The sequence below is a fragment of the Nothobranchius furzeri genome, chromosome 3 (genome assembly GCF_043380555.1).
Source record: "Nothobranchius furzeri strain GRZ-AD chromosome 3, NfurGRZ-RIMD1, whole genome shotgun sequence".
Classification (NCBI taxonomy): Eukaryota; Metazoa; Chordata; class Actinopteri; order Cyprinodontiformes; family Nothobranchiidae; genus Nothobranchius; species Nothobranchius furzeri.
Window position 1 is genome coordinate 50,616,412 of NC_091743.1, and position 16,914 is coordinate 50,633,325.

Consider the following 16,914-nt stretch of genomic DNA (forward strand, 5'->3'; position numbering starts at 1 on the left):
CCCCTGCTGATATTCTGCATTCCGTATGCTGCGCTTCAGGCTGTGTGTGTGTGTGTGTGAGTGTGCGCGCATGTGTGTGTGTACGCGCAAGTGTGTGTGCGTGTGGGGGTCTTGTTCTGTGTGAAAACAAAGCAGTACAAGTGATAATGCTGCACGATTTCATAATTTTATCCTTCTCAGCAGCAGCACTGCAGGTGCTCTCCATGTCCAAAATGTGCGTAAGCCAGGTCCTTAGTCAACTTAAAGTTGCGCACATTTTCCCACTAAGTTTTCTTTGATAAATCCCAAAGTTTGCGTGGAAAGTTGCTAACGCAGTTTTCTGACCCCGTTTTGTGCGTAAGCAAGCTTGATAAATGAGGCCCCAGGACTGTAATATGTAAAAGAGTAATTTAGATGGAATTATAGAAAAGAAAAAATATTTAGAAAACCTACAAATAATGTTAACTTTAATACCACAGCGCCATCATTAGGTCAAAATAGGAAAACAGTATAAAATCCAGATCTTGCTGTTTGTGTTGTGTTTGTCATTAATTGAATACTTGTATCATGCTGAAATTTTCAGTGGTCGCTAATATAAATGAATGTCTTGTAAGTCGATCTCTCTGTGGGACTAAAGCTCTGGTCATGTTTCAGGTACTAGAAGCTAGCCAGAGGAGAGCGGAGTGAGAGTCCTACTTTCTGATGTTCGGACATCTCGCCTCTGATTGGCTTACAGCAACGCAACTCTACCACTGACTGTCTGCTCTGCAACGTTGATGTTTTATCTCCACAAATAACACAAGCCTGGACGATTTCTGCTGTGTTGTGAAGTTGCTAATGCTAACAGTTAGCTACAGCTTAATTCAGCTTTTTCTACAAGTTCTGCCTTTCCAAGGATCAACTAATTACCTTTTTCTCATTCACTTTCTTTTCCCCTTTCCTTACATTTTTTAAATCACAATTTTTACTTTTCCCAATTTTTATATTCAGAATCATTTGTATTTATTTATGTCCTGAAGCACTTCGTGATTTTTATTGTGAGATACATTATATTAAAGATTGTTTCTTCTTCTTCTTCTACCATCCGAGACGTTCTCTGCTCTCTCCTGGACGCTAAACCAACAACAGCCTTCCTCACTGTGAGCCAACATGGGCGAGTCCACGAATGTTAATCTTCAGTGTGACGTAAGTCTGAGTGGCTTTTCTGACCTGAGCGTTTTCCCATCTCTTTTATATCAGTGGCAAATGCAGGAAATAGGGGTAGAAGGCTATTTTCATGTTCAGCCTCCATATTTAAAAAATAACAAGTACAAAAGGGATTCTCAGTGAACTTGATCTTTAACATTTACAGAACTAACTAAAATGTTTAACTGCGGATTTAATCTCTTGATTTCAGAGTTTCAGAAACATTCAGTGACTTTAACACATTTAGGGCACCAGATGTTGCTTGATCGCTGTTTAATTAAAAAAACTACCAGCTTGTTTTGAATAGGAAATCTAATCCATTATGCTTTAGAGTAAGGTAGTCTCTCTAAGAACGTGCTAATCAGGACCTTGTGCTGTTCCTCCCCAGGCAGTGATCTTTAATTTTCTCCCTCTTCAGCCTCTGGAGGAAGGATCCAGGTGGAAGCTGCAGATGGGAGTGCACTAACGAGTCGGAAAAGGCTGGTTGGGATCCTCATTACCAGCTCTCCGCTTCAGGGAAAAGACACGGGGCGTCCAGCAAAGGGATAAACGCAACGATCTGCAGCAAGAAGCTCACACACCATCTTTGTTTCTAGCATTTGTGCTTTTATTGTTACAATTACGTTACTCTTCCATATATTGCTTTACATGTGTTGTAATATTTGTGTTAAAAACCAAACAGAAGATAGTTTACATTCAGGAGTTGCTCTGCGTTTAGACTGATCAGCATCACTTTCATGCTTCCATCAACAGAATACGAAGAGAGGAGGCTGCCCTCTGAAGAGGAACATATTGCTCATGCTTTGAGAACAACACTGATTTTTATGTTTCCACCACCAGGCACACAATGGGCGACATGACACTGACATGGTAAATAAACAGAAACAACCAGAACAAACATGCTCCTGGTGCTAAGTGAGGTGGAGTGTGCGTGTATGCGAACAACGCCTGACGTCATGCACCTCACACATTGTCCAAGGTTAAATTCAACACCGTCTATTTTTTGTTTTCATGCATGTGTGAGGAAATATTTTTGGAACCATTTGTTAGGGAGAGTGAAAAATGCAAAATGTTCAGGAAATGTGTTTACTTTTAAGAGCATAAATAATATTTTAATGCTAAATGATACAATAATGACTTCCAAATAGGGATGTAAGAAAATATCTATATTTTTTCCTACGATATATCGATATTCAAAAGCCGTGTATCGACTTTTTGGAAGAATTTACAAGCAAACATTTGTGTATTTTCTGTTCTTTTGGTACAATTCAAACACTGACCGCTGGCTGGCAGCAGTGTTCAGTGGGTTTTGTTTCCACCACTGAAATGTAAATCCCTCTATTATGGTTCAGATACCTCATGTTAAACTGATGTTTGGACTGTTTATTGAATTTTCCTACAATAATTTAATTGAAAATAAAAAGCTAATATGATCTGGCTGAATGTATCACAATAACGTGATACGTATCGTATCGCCAGAATTTCACCAATACACATCCCTACATCCAAAGGTGTTAATTCTGCCAGTTGAATGTTCAAAAATCATCAACCCAATTTCACACAGATGCTTTAAATTAGCCAATAAATTTGATTATGAAACAAGAAAATATAAATAAAAGTAGAACATTTTAATAAAATAGGGAAAAAACCAACAACAATGTATTAAAAATATTTTATCTGCTGAAGTGGAAAGCTTAAAAAAGGCAGAAGATCTTTAATCTGGAGAGCGGGTGTTTGTGTTGAGTTATCTTAATGAAATAAAACTAGAACATTAAAACAGGTATTTTAAATGTACATATTAACAGCTGATTAATCTGAAGAGTGTCATGGGTCCAGATGTGTGGTTTTGGTGTTTTTTAGCAGCTGTAGTCACCGAAGGCTGAAATGTTTTAAAGTAAAATAAAATAGAAGAAAAATCATATTAAAGTTCCTTGATTGTCATTGGACAGCAACATTATACCAAAGGCATTGTGAGACGTTTCTCTTTCCATCTTATTTTAATCCTTTTTTCCAGTTTCCTTGGACTTTTATTTTTTGCTTATTTATCTGCTTTTTGAGTGGAAGCTGGAATATTGCTGTAATTCTTGGCAAAATGCTTCTCTGTCTTAATTACCCATAATGCATCACTAACACAAGAAATAACATGCAGATGCCATCTAGGTCTGAGGAAGTAGTCTGACATTTTGAAGCCTGTCACTCGTGTTTGTTAAAAATTCAGCATGCTCAGTGGGCGTGTGTGTGTGTGTGTGTGTGTGTGTGTGTGTGTGTGTGTGTGTGTGTGTGTGTGTGTGTGTGTGTGTGTGATACCTTGGGTCGTTCAAGTTTAAGGGAAAAAACTGACTTGGCTTTAAATATATCCATGATTTACGTTTACCACACATTATAGTCTCACCTCCTTAAATAATACACTTTTCATTTTATGATGACACATTTCATGCTTTCTCCTCAAGGCTGAGCAGAAACACACAAGAAAGGCTCGACTGCACAAACACTTGAAACGGGACAAACGGGAAAGCTGCTTAAGTAACAGAATCTCCTCCAGCACCTTTAATGACATTAGCTTCAGTTTCAGTTGTACAAATATATAAAAAGGGATGGCATGCAACTGTGTGTGTGTGTGTGTGTGTGTGTGTGTGTGTGTGTGTGTGTGTGTGTGTGTGTGTCAGGTTTTCTAGCTTCTTGTCATCACTGCATATAAATAAATTGCAATCATTTGTCAGGCATCTATGCTAAATAGTTAAGTTATTCTTTTGATGATCATGATGAAATCACAGGTAGTATTTGTGTTTTTTTAACCATCAGCTGCTTTAAACTCAGGGTTTAATCTACAAACTGAATTATCATTAATTTGGTTCACACTGAACTGAAGGGTTAGTGTTTGTTCAGCTCATTAATTCATTTCAAATGAAAGAAACCGCTTTAGTATTTTCTGAAGATTTCATAAATGATTTATCAACACAAACACTGATTGTCCTGCCACCAACATGTGCAGATCTGTGGTAAAATCATGTTTATTTCTTTTGAATCCTTGGCTTCAAGTTTGAGCTCAGCAGGGCTGAGATCTAAGGACCAGAGGACCCACCGTCATCTCCACCTACAGCCACCAGCTGGGCCCCACCAGCACCAGTGGCAGGATGAGAGCAGCGAAAGGCAAGCCTATGCTGTGGGAGGAGCTGGGGCTGCACAGGTCGAACAGACTTCCCTGGAAGCGGATGTTCCTGGAGTCCTGCCTCAGAGTCTCCCAGATGGAGCTGACCTCCTCCTGACAGTCGGATAGCGCCGTGAGAGCACACGTGTGGAAAGCTTCCCAGTGGCTGTGGGCGAACAAAAAGAACATCTATCAGAATTCACACCGACAGCAGCCCGTCACACACGAATGGGCTGTCTCGGATTAATTTGTTTTCCAATAATCTATCGCTCAGATGTCTCAACTGGCCTCCAGTAAGTCAAGCTGAGCTTTATTTGCCATGGCAACGTCACACATAATATCACAAGTGGGCAAATTTCAACACAAGGCTTGTGAGTGCAAATCTTTGTCTTTGATACGGTGCTGGGGTGGAGCTGGTGCTGAAACAGTGACATAAAATCTCCCCCAGATTTTCATTACTGCTGCAGAGAACTCATAAATTATTAAAGACGATGGCTTACACGGTGTCTCTGGTCTCCCTCTGACTTAATAGCTTCTGCTCTTCATTTCTCAAAGAAACACATTTATCTTTTTACTATTTACCCCGGCACTACAGACTCCATGCTATCTGCTGGGCTTCCCCTCACAGGGAACGTTTAACTAAATGGGAAAATGAGCTGAACTCAGTCCACTGATTCAGTTAGAATGTTTACTCTGTAAAATGCCTCGAGACGACTCTTTTGTGATTTGGATCCGTGTTAATAAACTGAAGTGAATGATAGCATGCCGGCTGTTCACCTGCACACGGCTGCCACTCCCCTCTCACTGGTCACGTTCTCCTGGTAGTTGTCCATGCTGTCTCCCAGCTCCAGGACACATTCAGAAAAGTCTCGATAAACGCTCTCACACTTCACATCCACGCAGAATCCGGGCGCTGCCAGAAACAGGAACACTGCACAAAAGATAAAGATAAAAAAGACGACACGGCACAATTAAAATAACTCATTTATGAACTACAATTTAAAGATAGGATAAGGAGGATATTTTTCTTCTGGGTGGATCATTGAAACCATTGGTCCGTATAACTGTCATTCATTCTGGTGAACTGTTCACGCAAGGCCGTCGTCGTACGTGCTCCTTGCTGGGTGGCTTTCACTTCCTGTGCATGAGCAAAGCAAAGGTTGGACTCCCCACAGATGCCTCTGTTGCCTTTTTCTGCTCGGCAGGTGAGCTAAAGTTCAGCATGCTATTTAGAGGAACGAAGTTCAGATTACTGCTAAAAGAAGTTAGCTGCAAGATTGGCAGATACTTGTAAAAAGAGCGTGCATGAGGATTTTTCTAAATGTGGAGAGGGCGGTAATGTCCTGAAATTCAGAAACATCCTCCATCATCAAATCAAATCAACTTTATTTATAGAGCGCTTTCACATGGCCAAAATGGACAAACAAAGCACTGTACACCAATAAAAAGCACCACAATAGGACAGAGAAATGACCATTAAAATACAATAAGAAATCCATTTAAAATACAATAAGAAATCCGTTTAAAATACAATACGAAAACCTGAGTGCAAGTTCACAGTCCAATATCCGGCCTACTTCCCCCAACTTAAAGTCCAAACGCCAGCGAGAACAGATGAGTTTTTAGTCTTCCTTTAAAGACCTTTTAATAAGATTGTTCAGATGATTATAATGATTATAAAGGTATTATAACCACTCTAAGGCCACGCAGTCTGGAGATTAATTCTGACTGAATCTTAAAACAACTCAAACATCAAACTTTTTTCTCCATTGAACCTTCAACGCATTTAGCGACTCCAAGATGTAAATCTTCCCGGATGAGCTGAGGCACTTTCACAAGGAATAATAAGATTATTTCCTCCAGAATAACTGTATAAAATAGAATTAATCATTAAATGCCTCTGGGTGCTTTGTGTGGTGGAACTGCAGAATCACAAGTGACCAGATCAAAGCTGGTTGGTATAAAGACACCAGATGTAATCAATAGGGGTAAACTGCAATAACATTGTCACGATGTGAGCGCAGGAGGGTTGGACCCAAAACGCAGAACACCACACAACTCAAGGCTGGAGAGGTTGTATAAATTTTAAAAAAATCCTTTTATTAGGATGATTAACAAAAACTGCTGGACTCTAAAGCCAGAATTCTAAAGTTCAAAAAGTAAAAAACAAAAAAACAAACAAAAAAAACAAACAAACAAACAAACAAAAAAAGCTCACTCATGAGCCAGAATCTATAGTTACTGGAGAGGGGGACAAGGCAACGCTGACGAAAGACAATGAACCGACAAACACCGGAGACACAGACAGGGTTATATACACGGGGCTGGGGTGATAGGAGACGAGGAGCAGGTGCGTGGGGAACTGGGCACAGGGGAAACAAATAACAGAGAGGAGGAGCAGAACGGAGCAGGGGAGGAAACCAGCCATATCTGGGGAAGGGAACACACACACACTAAAGGAGACTAAGGAACTGCCATAATAGACCTATAGAAGTTACAGTGGGAAGACTAAGAGAACATGAGGAAAACCTGGAGGGAGCTGGGGACAAAAAGGGCTGGGGGCTACAAGGACACAGAACACGACAAACATCAGCAAACAGTCAGCATTTAGAATATTGAGCTCTTTGAAAATGTCTTAAATTCACCAATAGAGTTTGTTTAAAATGGTCTAAGCACTCAACCAAACACGCTGATTTAGTTTATAGTCAGGATATCGAGCTGATAAAAAATTTAATAAGAAATAAAAAAATACAATTATTAGATGTGTTTAGAACTGAAAACCATCAAACTAATTTAATAGTTAAATTAGGATCTATTAGAGACATAAAATAATACACAATCAAACAATGCTAATAGTCAGTTGATCAGATATTCCTCTACATGCTATTTGAAGTGACATGGGCTCAATCCCAATACTTGCACTGCTTCCTACGGTCTTCTGTGAAGTGCACTTGGTGGAAGGGCGCAGCAAGGCTTCAAGTGCGTAGTACACAAGTTTGCAAATAACTGCCAAATTGGGAGAGGAGGCATTGTGTCGTTGACTGTAATGCATGCCAGGATCCTGGTTGTTGTGCTACGTTTAAAAAAATCTTTATTAACAACTTTCAACCAAATAATCATTTGATATAAATTTACATTCATTGCTGCTTTTTCTAAAACATTAAAAGCATCAATTAATTGTCCTAAAATGAACTACTTTCATTTGAAAATACATATTTTTATAAAAGGCACTTGAGCCTTTTTTCCACAGCAATGGATTGTGGGTAATGTCGATGCAGACTGTGTGAAGTGTGGATAAAGGGTGCAAAAGGGGGGTGGTCAACTTCCACACTACTTGCACCCCTGGCCGGGATTGCAAATACTGGGATCGGGCCATAGTGTACAACCTTGCGAGGCATTATGGGAAGAGTGTGACACTGACATATGACCAGCAGCAACGTGAAAGTTAACTAACAACTTCAGCTTTAATATCGGATATGCTGACATCTATTTATTGATCCCAGCTCAGTTTGGACTAGCAGTTGGCTCATCCATCCTGACATAATCTGTGTTTCTCCCAACTGTGGTTGTTCAAAGCTAAAATGCTATTTATTTCTAACATTTCCACAAAACACACTTCCAAAAAATGTCAACTGCACCTTTAAAATCAACATCAACAACTATTTGTGCAGAGACACTGATGTGATTTTCAACATAACGTAAAAAAAATGTCAAACTACATTTTTTATAGCAGATATAAAAAGCAAAGGAATATTTCAAGGATTATATGTGCTTTAGAACCTCATCTTTGTAGTCAAAATACCGTTAAGCATGGTTTGTTGGCGACTTTCCTGAGAGGGGAGTGGGTTCTGCTCTGGGATATTTGAATCTGCTTAAACAAATGAATGCATGTATGAGTGAAGCTGATTGTTCCGGAGCGGGTGTGAGCTACTCACTGGCAGGTCTAAGACGACATCTCGATGTGCTCCGCGTCGATAATAGAATTACATTAAAATAAATAAAGACAGCGGTCTGTTCAGTAGAGTCGCTCTTACCAAAGCTAACAGCCAGAATCGCTCCGATCTTGGTCGACATGAACAATCCCATATCATCCCATTTCAGGCCGGGCGGATGATGCTGGGTGCTGGCGGAGGAGAGGACGCACCGCGGGGCTCGGTCTCAGATTAGCGGTCCCGACCCGGAGTGCATCCGCGGAACCGGAGTCGTATCAGCCACGGAACAGCAACAAACACTCGGTGAGGCTCCGTCTGTTTCCTGCACCGACCGAGAGCTGACGTTACACACCCACCACCCCACCCCGTGCGCGTGAGCTCATCTCCATCCTCCTGTACTCTTCAGCACCGGACAGCTCCCCATATCTATCCATCCATCCATCTATCTATCTAGTAGCTCTTTCAGCTTCAGTTTGAAGAAATAGATTTTCCTTTATAAATGTATAAATTGTTTGTTGTTATGATAAGGATTTACAGAAGATGTGCAATCATTGTTTCAATAAAATTAGGCAGATGCATAAATTTGGGCACTACAAAAAATAAACTCAATATTTAGCCGAAGTCTCAAAATAAAAATTCTATTTGACAACCTAATATTTGTTCGGAGATATTTTCCCATCTGCAGCGTGATTTGCTGTGCACCACTTAGCACTGACTGACGCCATCCCCTAATGTCAGGCTAAAGTGTCTGATTTACAGTCATGTGCTTCCAACAAGCTGTTAGTAAAAAAAAAAAAAAAACATTAACATCAAGACAGAAGCGCCAGGAAAACCAGACAAAAAATCCTTGTACTGTTTAAAATGTTGTTTTATTAAAAAAAAACATTGTTAATCAGCCTGGGAGCTTGCACCTTTGATGTAAGGCTGAAGTTTTCTGCTTTTTCCTCAAATGGATTGGAAAAATGTTGGAAAAGGCCACAAAACAGGGCGAGAACACTGTTATGTTGATTGTTCTTGCAGCTGCCACCACCAGGACACACGATCTCTGACAAAGCCTTTCCAGGCTAATACAAGTCACAGTGGTGTGGAGATCCAGTCCATCATGCTCGTCGGTCAGAAAGTCAAATTAAAACCATTTCTGAATTCCAAAACCAGCATTCCCAGATGAACAGGAAGTGGGATGCTGCACTGTAGAGCAGCGTGAAGGCCCGGAAGCAGAGTGGAGCTTACTGGTCGACTCCAGCCGCCCTTTTGGTTCGTTTCCGTGGGGACGTCTTAGGAGAAGCCTTGTCTGTAAGACGGGGAAATATAAGACACAGATAATTGCTTGAGACTTTCCGGCTAACATTAGAGACTAAACAGAAAAAAGGAACATACTCATGGCATTAAGTGTCTCCTGAGGAATCCAGCTGATGTCCACATCGTTAATTCCAACAGTGCCTTTCTCTATTTTCACAGGAATCCTTTTTCTCTGCAGAAAATAAGATGAAAGACAATTATGTTAAAAATCAAACGATCCCGTAATAATCAGAGCTCAGCCAGGTTCAGATGCAGAATACCGTTCTGGTCTCCAGAAGCTGGTACATCCCAAACAGCATGAGGGCCACCAGACCAGCCAGGAACACGTACATGAACATTCTGCAAACACATCATTTCTTTTTAGCACCACTGAAAGTACAGAAGTGAAAGAGAAGAGAAATCTTTACTCGACCAGTTTGTCTGTGACACTTTGTGCTTCTTGCGCCAGCAACACAATACAGAAACACATTTCTTTGTGCCAGTTTCTCACCTCTATTTTCAGAACTTCTCCTCTGGTTTATTAGTCTGAGAGCCTGTGCAGCAGAGCTGAAATCACTTCAACTCCTCCACCTACTGACTACCGTGATGCTTGTGGTCTCCTGGTTTTGCAGCAGCAGCATTTTGAGTCTCGTGAGTGAATAACAGGTTACGAACGATTCGGCTGAGCTTACGTTTCTCCATCCAACCCGTCTTCTTTCTCCGTGATGGTGACAGTCTGGTTGTAAACAGCAGTCTGGAACATGGAGCCCTGGTGGTTTTAGAAGAAAAAGCTAATTCAAACCAAAACGCTCACAGAATGATTTTAGGTCAAACTAATTCTTTCAGAAACAGCAGAAAGGAATCCATCCCGTGTGAAAACCTACAATAGTCTGAAATAAAGATGTTATAAATGTTTTCTGTGGAACAAATACTGGCTCAGTGTTTTTCTTCTCACGTTTATTACACAACTTGAGATTTTAAATTAAATAAAATAAAAAAGCAGAGGAATAAAAAAAATCAATAACACAAAGAACTGTAAGTGGGCGGAAAACAAAAATCTGTTATTGCTTGTGTATAAACAGAAAAATAAATAAATCCAGAATAATGACCTCACTAGGCAGTATTGGGTCATTTAAATGACAGTATGGATATAATATTGCTTTTTTATGCTTAAGGACATCCTTGGACGCCTCAGACTCCTGAGCTCACTCATCCCAAAATAAACGGACAGTTAAAGTAAATTATAAAGCAGCTTGAACGTTTATGATGTGAGGCAAGTTTTCTGTAAGTTAGGCTGAGCAAAAAATGTTTAAAATTAAAGAAAGAGAGAATACCAACAAAATAATGCCAACATTTTAAAAGTTCAAGAAAGAAAACAGAAAAATAAAGCTTCTAAAACTGTAGTTTGCTAAAAATGATTTTCTCTGGTCTTAAGTTCTGCTCACATAAAGATTTTATGTGAAATTTGGAAGCAAAAGTTTAAGACATCTAAAGATCACTACCACAGCAGATGATTTAGTGACATCGAGTGGTGAAAACTCAGATTACAGCCAAATCTACCCATCTTTTCTGTGTGGAGAAATAAAACAAGATTAAATAGGGATGCACAATATATCGGCACCAATATTGGTAGATGTTTGGCATTTTTTAACATATCGATATCGGTCCGATAAATAAAACTGGGCAGATATTAACAACCGATATTTCTTCCATCTTGTTTCCATTTGTTTATCTGTTTTGGGGAGTATTTGTTTAGTCATGTGACAGTGGTTGTAATCATCTCAGATGCGTAAATGTGTGTGTGCATAATAATGTAAGATCTGCTCTAATAATTTTCACTCTATACAAAATCTGCTGACTTTAGTAGCATTAATGTCAGATATTGGTATCGACCCAAAAATTTCATATCGGTACATCACTAATATTAAATGTTAAGAAACCGTAAAAATAACCAACTCCAGAGTTGTAGTCCCTTTAGTATCACTGTAGGAGACTTCTAATTGTGAATCTCATGAGAGATCAAAGTGATGAAAGCTGCATTCTGTGCAACAGGCATAGGTTTAAGAATCCAAGTGAAGCAAAACTATTTTTTTCCCTTTACCTCAGCATCCTGGTAGTTGAGGAGGATAACGAGACCGAAGGGCCGTCCCGCCATGGGCTGAGCTGGGATGAAGGAGTACTCGAAAGAGGCCTGAGCCTGCGGCTGGACCACGGTGTTCAGGGGCAACGCTGTGAACTACAATCACAACTCACTAATTATGTACTTGGTTCATTAAGACATTAGTGGCATCAGTAGTGGTTTTAAATGACTAAATATCACATCTCACACACACGCGCGCGCGCACACACACACACACACACACACACACACGAGAAAATAAAACTAATAGACCCATTTAAACATGTTTAGTTTTTTTCTGACAAAACTTACATTTTGAATGAAGAACTGGAAATCTTGGGGGTAACGGAACGAGGCCTCCAGAGACTGGATGGTGAAAGCTTCACTTCCCTTATTGGTGAATCCCACCAGGAACCTCACAATCTCATTAGCAGGAAACTCTAAATGCATAAAAACAATCGTGTAATTAAACTCCTAAACTAACTTATCATGTTCAGCAAATCTTGTTTCAAATAATAAAGAAATAATTGATCTCTTCACAAACCTTCGCCAGTGATGAAGAGGATGGTGGTGTCGGCATCAGTGTGAGAAGTTATATCAGAAGGTTCTTCATTGTCATTTTCATCTCCTTCCTGTTGAGGACAAAAAAGCAAATATATCACATGAACACACCCAGCATGTAATATCTGCTACTAGTTCTTAGAGATACTCAACACACCGCATTCTGTAATTGATCTTCTTCAACAACCACCTCTTCCTCATCGTCCTCCTCATCAACAGCAGCATCTGTGTCTTCCGAAGAGTCCTCGGCTGGGTCTGAATCTGCGTGAACGTGGCCTGCACAGACAGAAGTCAGCAGTGAGTTGGAATGAGAGGTTGGATCTGGACTGGAATAAAAATGTTTGTGGATCCTAAATGGAAAAAAGTCACAATTAATGAAATATTGAATAAGTTTTCAGTCATAGGGCCTGTTTAATTCATTCTCCAAACTCCTGGAAGTAGTAAAGGTGAAAATCCACCACAAGGCTGAGGATGATCACATAATAAATAGTTTTACTCATACATTTTTCTCACTTCATCTGAATTTGATCTTTAATAAATAATCCAATTTAAGTGAAAATAATCCATGCTTGAAACAGGGTTAAAATAACCCACAGAGGATTTTACTGCTCATCTTAAATGTGAGCCATTACAAACCCAAACAGGAGTTTCCACCTTATGGTGACGTGTCCCGCGGATGGGGGGGGGGGGGGGGGGGGGGGGGGGCTGCTGCTGATTGTTAATTAAACCTAAACGACTTCAAAAGTTTGGACAGATTCATCTTAATAACCTAAAATATTAAATCAAAACCTCCTCCGAGCTGGTTGTCTTAGTTTTAAATGGCCAGATGCCACCAGCTACGTGCTGACCACCTCCTTACAAATAACCCGAGTTAGAAACTATCGTTGAATTAATGAAGGTTTATTGAGAATTAAACAGCAATATGGCAGGAAGAGCAGCTCGCGTAGCCCGTACATAGCGAGGGGACTGGTAAGTAGTATGCCACGTCAATATCTACAAAGATTAGCTCAAAACGTTATTTTACACGAGGAAAGAACCAAAAGTATCTGCCCTGAAGCGGAAGTACACTTACCGACTGATATGAGCCCGCATGGGAAGGCCAGAAGGAAAACAAGCAACAATTTAGAGACGATTTTGAACATTTTTCCAGGCTGTGGAAGCTTGACGCTAGTAACACATCAGCGTTCAGGAGAAGAGAGAGGGCAGCGTAAGAGCAGGGGGCGGGGTTACAGGACGTTAGCTACCACGCCCATTATGGTCGCGCTGCATTCACTGACATCCGGAAACTACGAAGTTTTCACCTAAAAGAAAGAGCCTTTTTTTTTTCAACGACTGCTCACTGCCTTTTTAAAGCTGTCAATGCACATGACTAATTTTGTTACACAAAATCATTAACTTTTATATTTAACAATTTCAACTTCTACCAATGATGTTTTTTGATGAGGCTCACTGTTTTGGTTTAAATGTTTATATAGATTTTTACTTAAAATAAACAAACAAATAAAATAATAATTTCAATGTTGCATTTTAAGTTACATTTACTAAGTGTCCAAATCTGCTAGACGTCCAAGTATAATTTTGCATGTCCGTAATGGCCCCAGGGGTCCATTACGGTCCTCGGGATGATTTTTATGCAGACCCCAGTTGCATTTCTTAAATGGTGGATGTAGATAAACGTGTTTATATCGAGATTTGTACTATTTTGAGCAGCTTAAATAGAAAAATACAATAAAAGAATCTTTTTATTTAAAAAATAATCATGATTGTGTGGTCCACGAGAACTTTTAACTTGACTTTTTTTGGTCCTTGTCTTGAAAAGTTTGAACATTTCTGAGCTAGATGCAATAAGAATGAAGCTTGAAAAAATATAACCTAATTTATGTTTTACTTCAGTTTGTAGTTTCAATGGTTCTCTGTTGTTCATCTAAACATGCTGTGTTGCCTAACCCTAACTTGAACATACATAAATGGAAGTGGGTGAAGCTAGTCAATATGCGTAATTCAACCAATTCTAGATTTCGTTTTGCAGACAATCTAAAACTAAAGTGACAGAAACAGACTTTGTTTCATGTGATCAGCAATAATGTTATCATGCCACTTACAGATGAGACATTGTTGGTTAATGGGTAGATCTAAAAGACCATTTTGAATAAAACGTTCTTCCTTCTTGTCTTCTATGATGTTGAGCTGCAGCAGCTATGGATGACTGCAAAATTTTGAGTTTCACCTCTAAGTGAAATAAGCTATTAAAGGTGCAGTGTGTAAGAATTTAGTGAGTTTTACAGTGAGAAAACCCCAAAAGAGTCTAATTTTTCAGTCATTTTGGAAGGAAGGTTATACTGAAACATATTTCATATCCAGCTGGTTGTGGGGATTGTCAGTTTTTCTCCTCTTAAAACAAAAGAAGGAGGGACGTAACTACTGTTTACCATCAGTGAGTATGGGGTGTCGTGTCTCCTGCGAGCTAATACTGCAGCACTAACAACGGCTGGAAAAAAAACCTCCAGAGTTGTAAAGCCTACACTTCTGCCTTGTCTCTTCTCACCATGCTGTTTAAGAAGCAGTAACACTTTGGAGCAACGTGGCACCATTGAGCAGAATTAATCCAGTGATTAAAACCCAAGCGTCTCATTTTTATTGCTGATACAGGTTTCACTTCTACTTTCAAGAACAACAAACTAGAAAACATTCGACCCAGGGAACCCAACGAATTAGATTATTTTATTTTATTACAGAAAACACAATAGACCCTTTACTGTCTCATATTTACAACAATTTACAAATCAATTCCTAAAAATACTAAAACTTTTTCAGTTCAGTATAATGTAGCATATATACACTGTATCAAATAAAAACAAAATCAATAATTGTTGAATTTTAAAAAAATGTACTTTCAACCAGGATATTTTGGTATTTGTCTTTTGGACATCCTTGTTCACCACCACCACTATCACTTGGGGGCAATAATGGATAGGAGAAGGAGCTAAAAGAGAGAAGTGCTTAGAGGAGTTAAGATGGATGCTTGATATTGCTACGTGTGATGCAGGTTCAAATAAAGCTTGAAATAGGAATTCTTGCCTACTCGTGCCACTTTCTGATAAAACTGCCGACCATAACAAACTGGCCTTACTATAAATTTATTTTTAAAGATATGTTACTTTTCTGAAGATTGCTTCTTAGAGGTGGAATATGGAACATAAAACACCACCCACTGTGCAAAGACCTAGTTTGGACGTCCTACAGATGTAGTCTAGACATGATCTGCATGTCTGTGGGACGTTGGCTGTTTGCAGGGCAGAGTGACATCTAGTGTGTGGAGGTTATAGTTGCAACAATAGAACAACACTTCCATGCAGCTGCCAGGATACCAGGTTCACTGCCAATACATGAAATTTATTATTTGGGTCCATCTGACTTAGGCTTCACCTAAACTCACTCTGGTTTTAGATCTTTAATGGTCACTTGAAGTGACTCACTTCTCTTCTGAGAAGGATGACAACATCTTCTGGGTTCAGAAGCAGCTGCTTGACTTGCTGCCATTTTAGTTTTACAACCCACAATGTTGTCCTTTATTGGCCGGTGGATGTAAACATAAACCCAGTGTCGTGCTGTGTCATGGATTTGATCAATATGTTTATCAATAACCCATTTCCTATATTGAAGAGAGAAGGAGACAATGAGCAGACAAGTCAAACAGCTATAACTGTGGCATAATGCAGCATAATGAGCAAGGAGATGTGAAATAAGATCTAAAATAACACACACACACACACACACACACACACACACACACACACACACACACACACACACACACACACACACACACACACACACACACACACACACACACACACAGCCAGCAGAGAATAGATCCAACTTCATGGAGTTGTTGCATTTATGGAATAATGAATTTGATGCATCTGATGCAACGTATGACACGACTTCCCTAAAATTACACATTTTCTTCAAGTTAAAAATAAAAGTTCCATGAACTAGATCCCTGAAATTGTCAGACCTGATCGTCAGTCTTGCTGCATGTTCCCTTCATGTTTCTCCAGTCTAAAAAAATGGTTGTGGCTTTTTGCAGAAGCACACATCCTGTTACAGCCCTTTGAAACAAGCAGACATTCCTCCTGAGCAGCTTCACACCGTGTGAGAGGAGACACGATGCAGGCTCCATGCTCGTGTTCCTCAGAAACACAGTCAGAGCTCTATTTTAAATAAACTCACATTTTGTTTTGTGAACCGCCTGTGAATCATGGATTGCAAATGCAACACGACAGGTAAAGAAGCTAAATCTTTCAGTAAAACTCAATGTTTTTAAGGTTGATGAAGCAAAAGAGTGATTGTGAAATGGTGATTGTGACATTTGGGTTTTAAAGATCTTGATCTAAGTATGAAAGATGTTATGTCTTTGCAAAGTTGCTAATGGATGTTCTCTCTCAACAAACATGCAATAGATGCTGTGTGTGTGTGTGTGTGTGTGTGTGTTTGTGTGTACTTTACGCAGATTGTCTAAAACTTGCTCTGAAGCTCTAAAATGATTTCACCAGAATAATGAACAGGGAAAATGAACGGCTGTCATCTTTTTTTTCCAATGATCCACTCTTTCAGAAAAAAAAATCATAAATTAAACACTAATGTTCCTTATAGTATAAACAATTATTTATATGAGATAGAAAACATAAAGTAAGATGAATGTAATCAGT

At 39.5% G+C, this 16,914-nt stretch overlaps 2 protein-coding genes across 2 annotated transcripts; both read right to left on the minus strand.

Annotated features, from left to right (window-relative positions):
• Nucleotides 1-4,151: 4,151 nt before the first annotated feature.
• Nucleotides 4,152-8,612, minus strand: LOC107385607 (neuritin). Its single transcript, XM_015959599.3, has 3 exons — nt 8,347-8,612; nt 5,090-5,243; nt 4,152-4,478 (listed from the first exon to the last, which is right to left on the minus strand). The coding sequence occupies exons 1-3, from the start codon at nt 8,396-8,398 to the stop codon at nt 4,259-4,261; spliced, it is 426 nt and encodes a 141-aa protein (XP_015815085.1). The 5' UTR covers nt 8,399-8,612; the 3' UTR covers nt 4,152-4,258.
• A 479-nt stretch (nt 8,613-9,091) lies between these two features.
• Nucleotides 9,092-13,428, minus strand: LOC107385606 (translocon-associated protein subunit alpha). The gene is made up of 9 exons (XM_015959598.3): nt 13,275-13,428; nt 12,360-12,478; nt 12,186-12,273; nt 11,954-12,081; nt 11,624-11,758; nt 10,215-10,291; nt 9,804-9,882; nt 9,622-9,715; nt 9,092-9,535 (listed from the first exon to the last, which is right to left on the minus strand). The coding sequence occupies exons 1-9, from the start codon at nt 13,342-13,344 to the stop codon at nt 9,471-9,473; spliced, it is 855 nt and encodes a 284-aa protein (XP_015815084.3). The 5' UTR covers nt 13,345-13,428; the 3' UTR covers nt 9,092-9,470.
• Nucleotides 13,429-16,914: the final 3,486 nt, after the last annotated feature.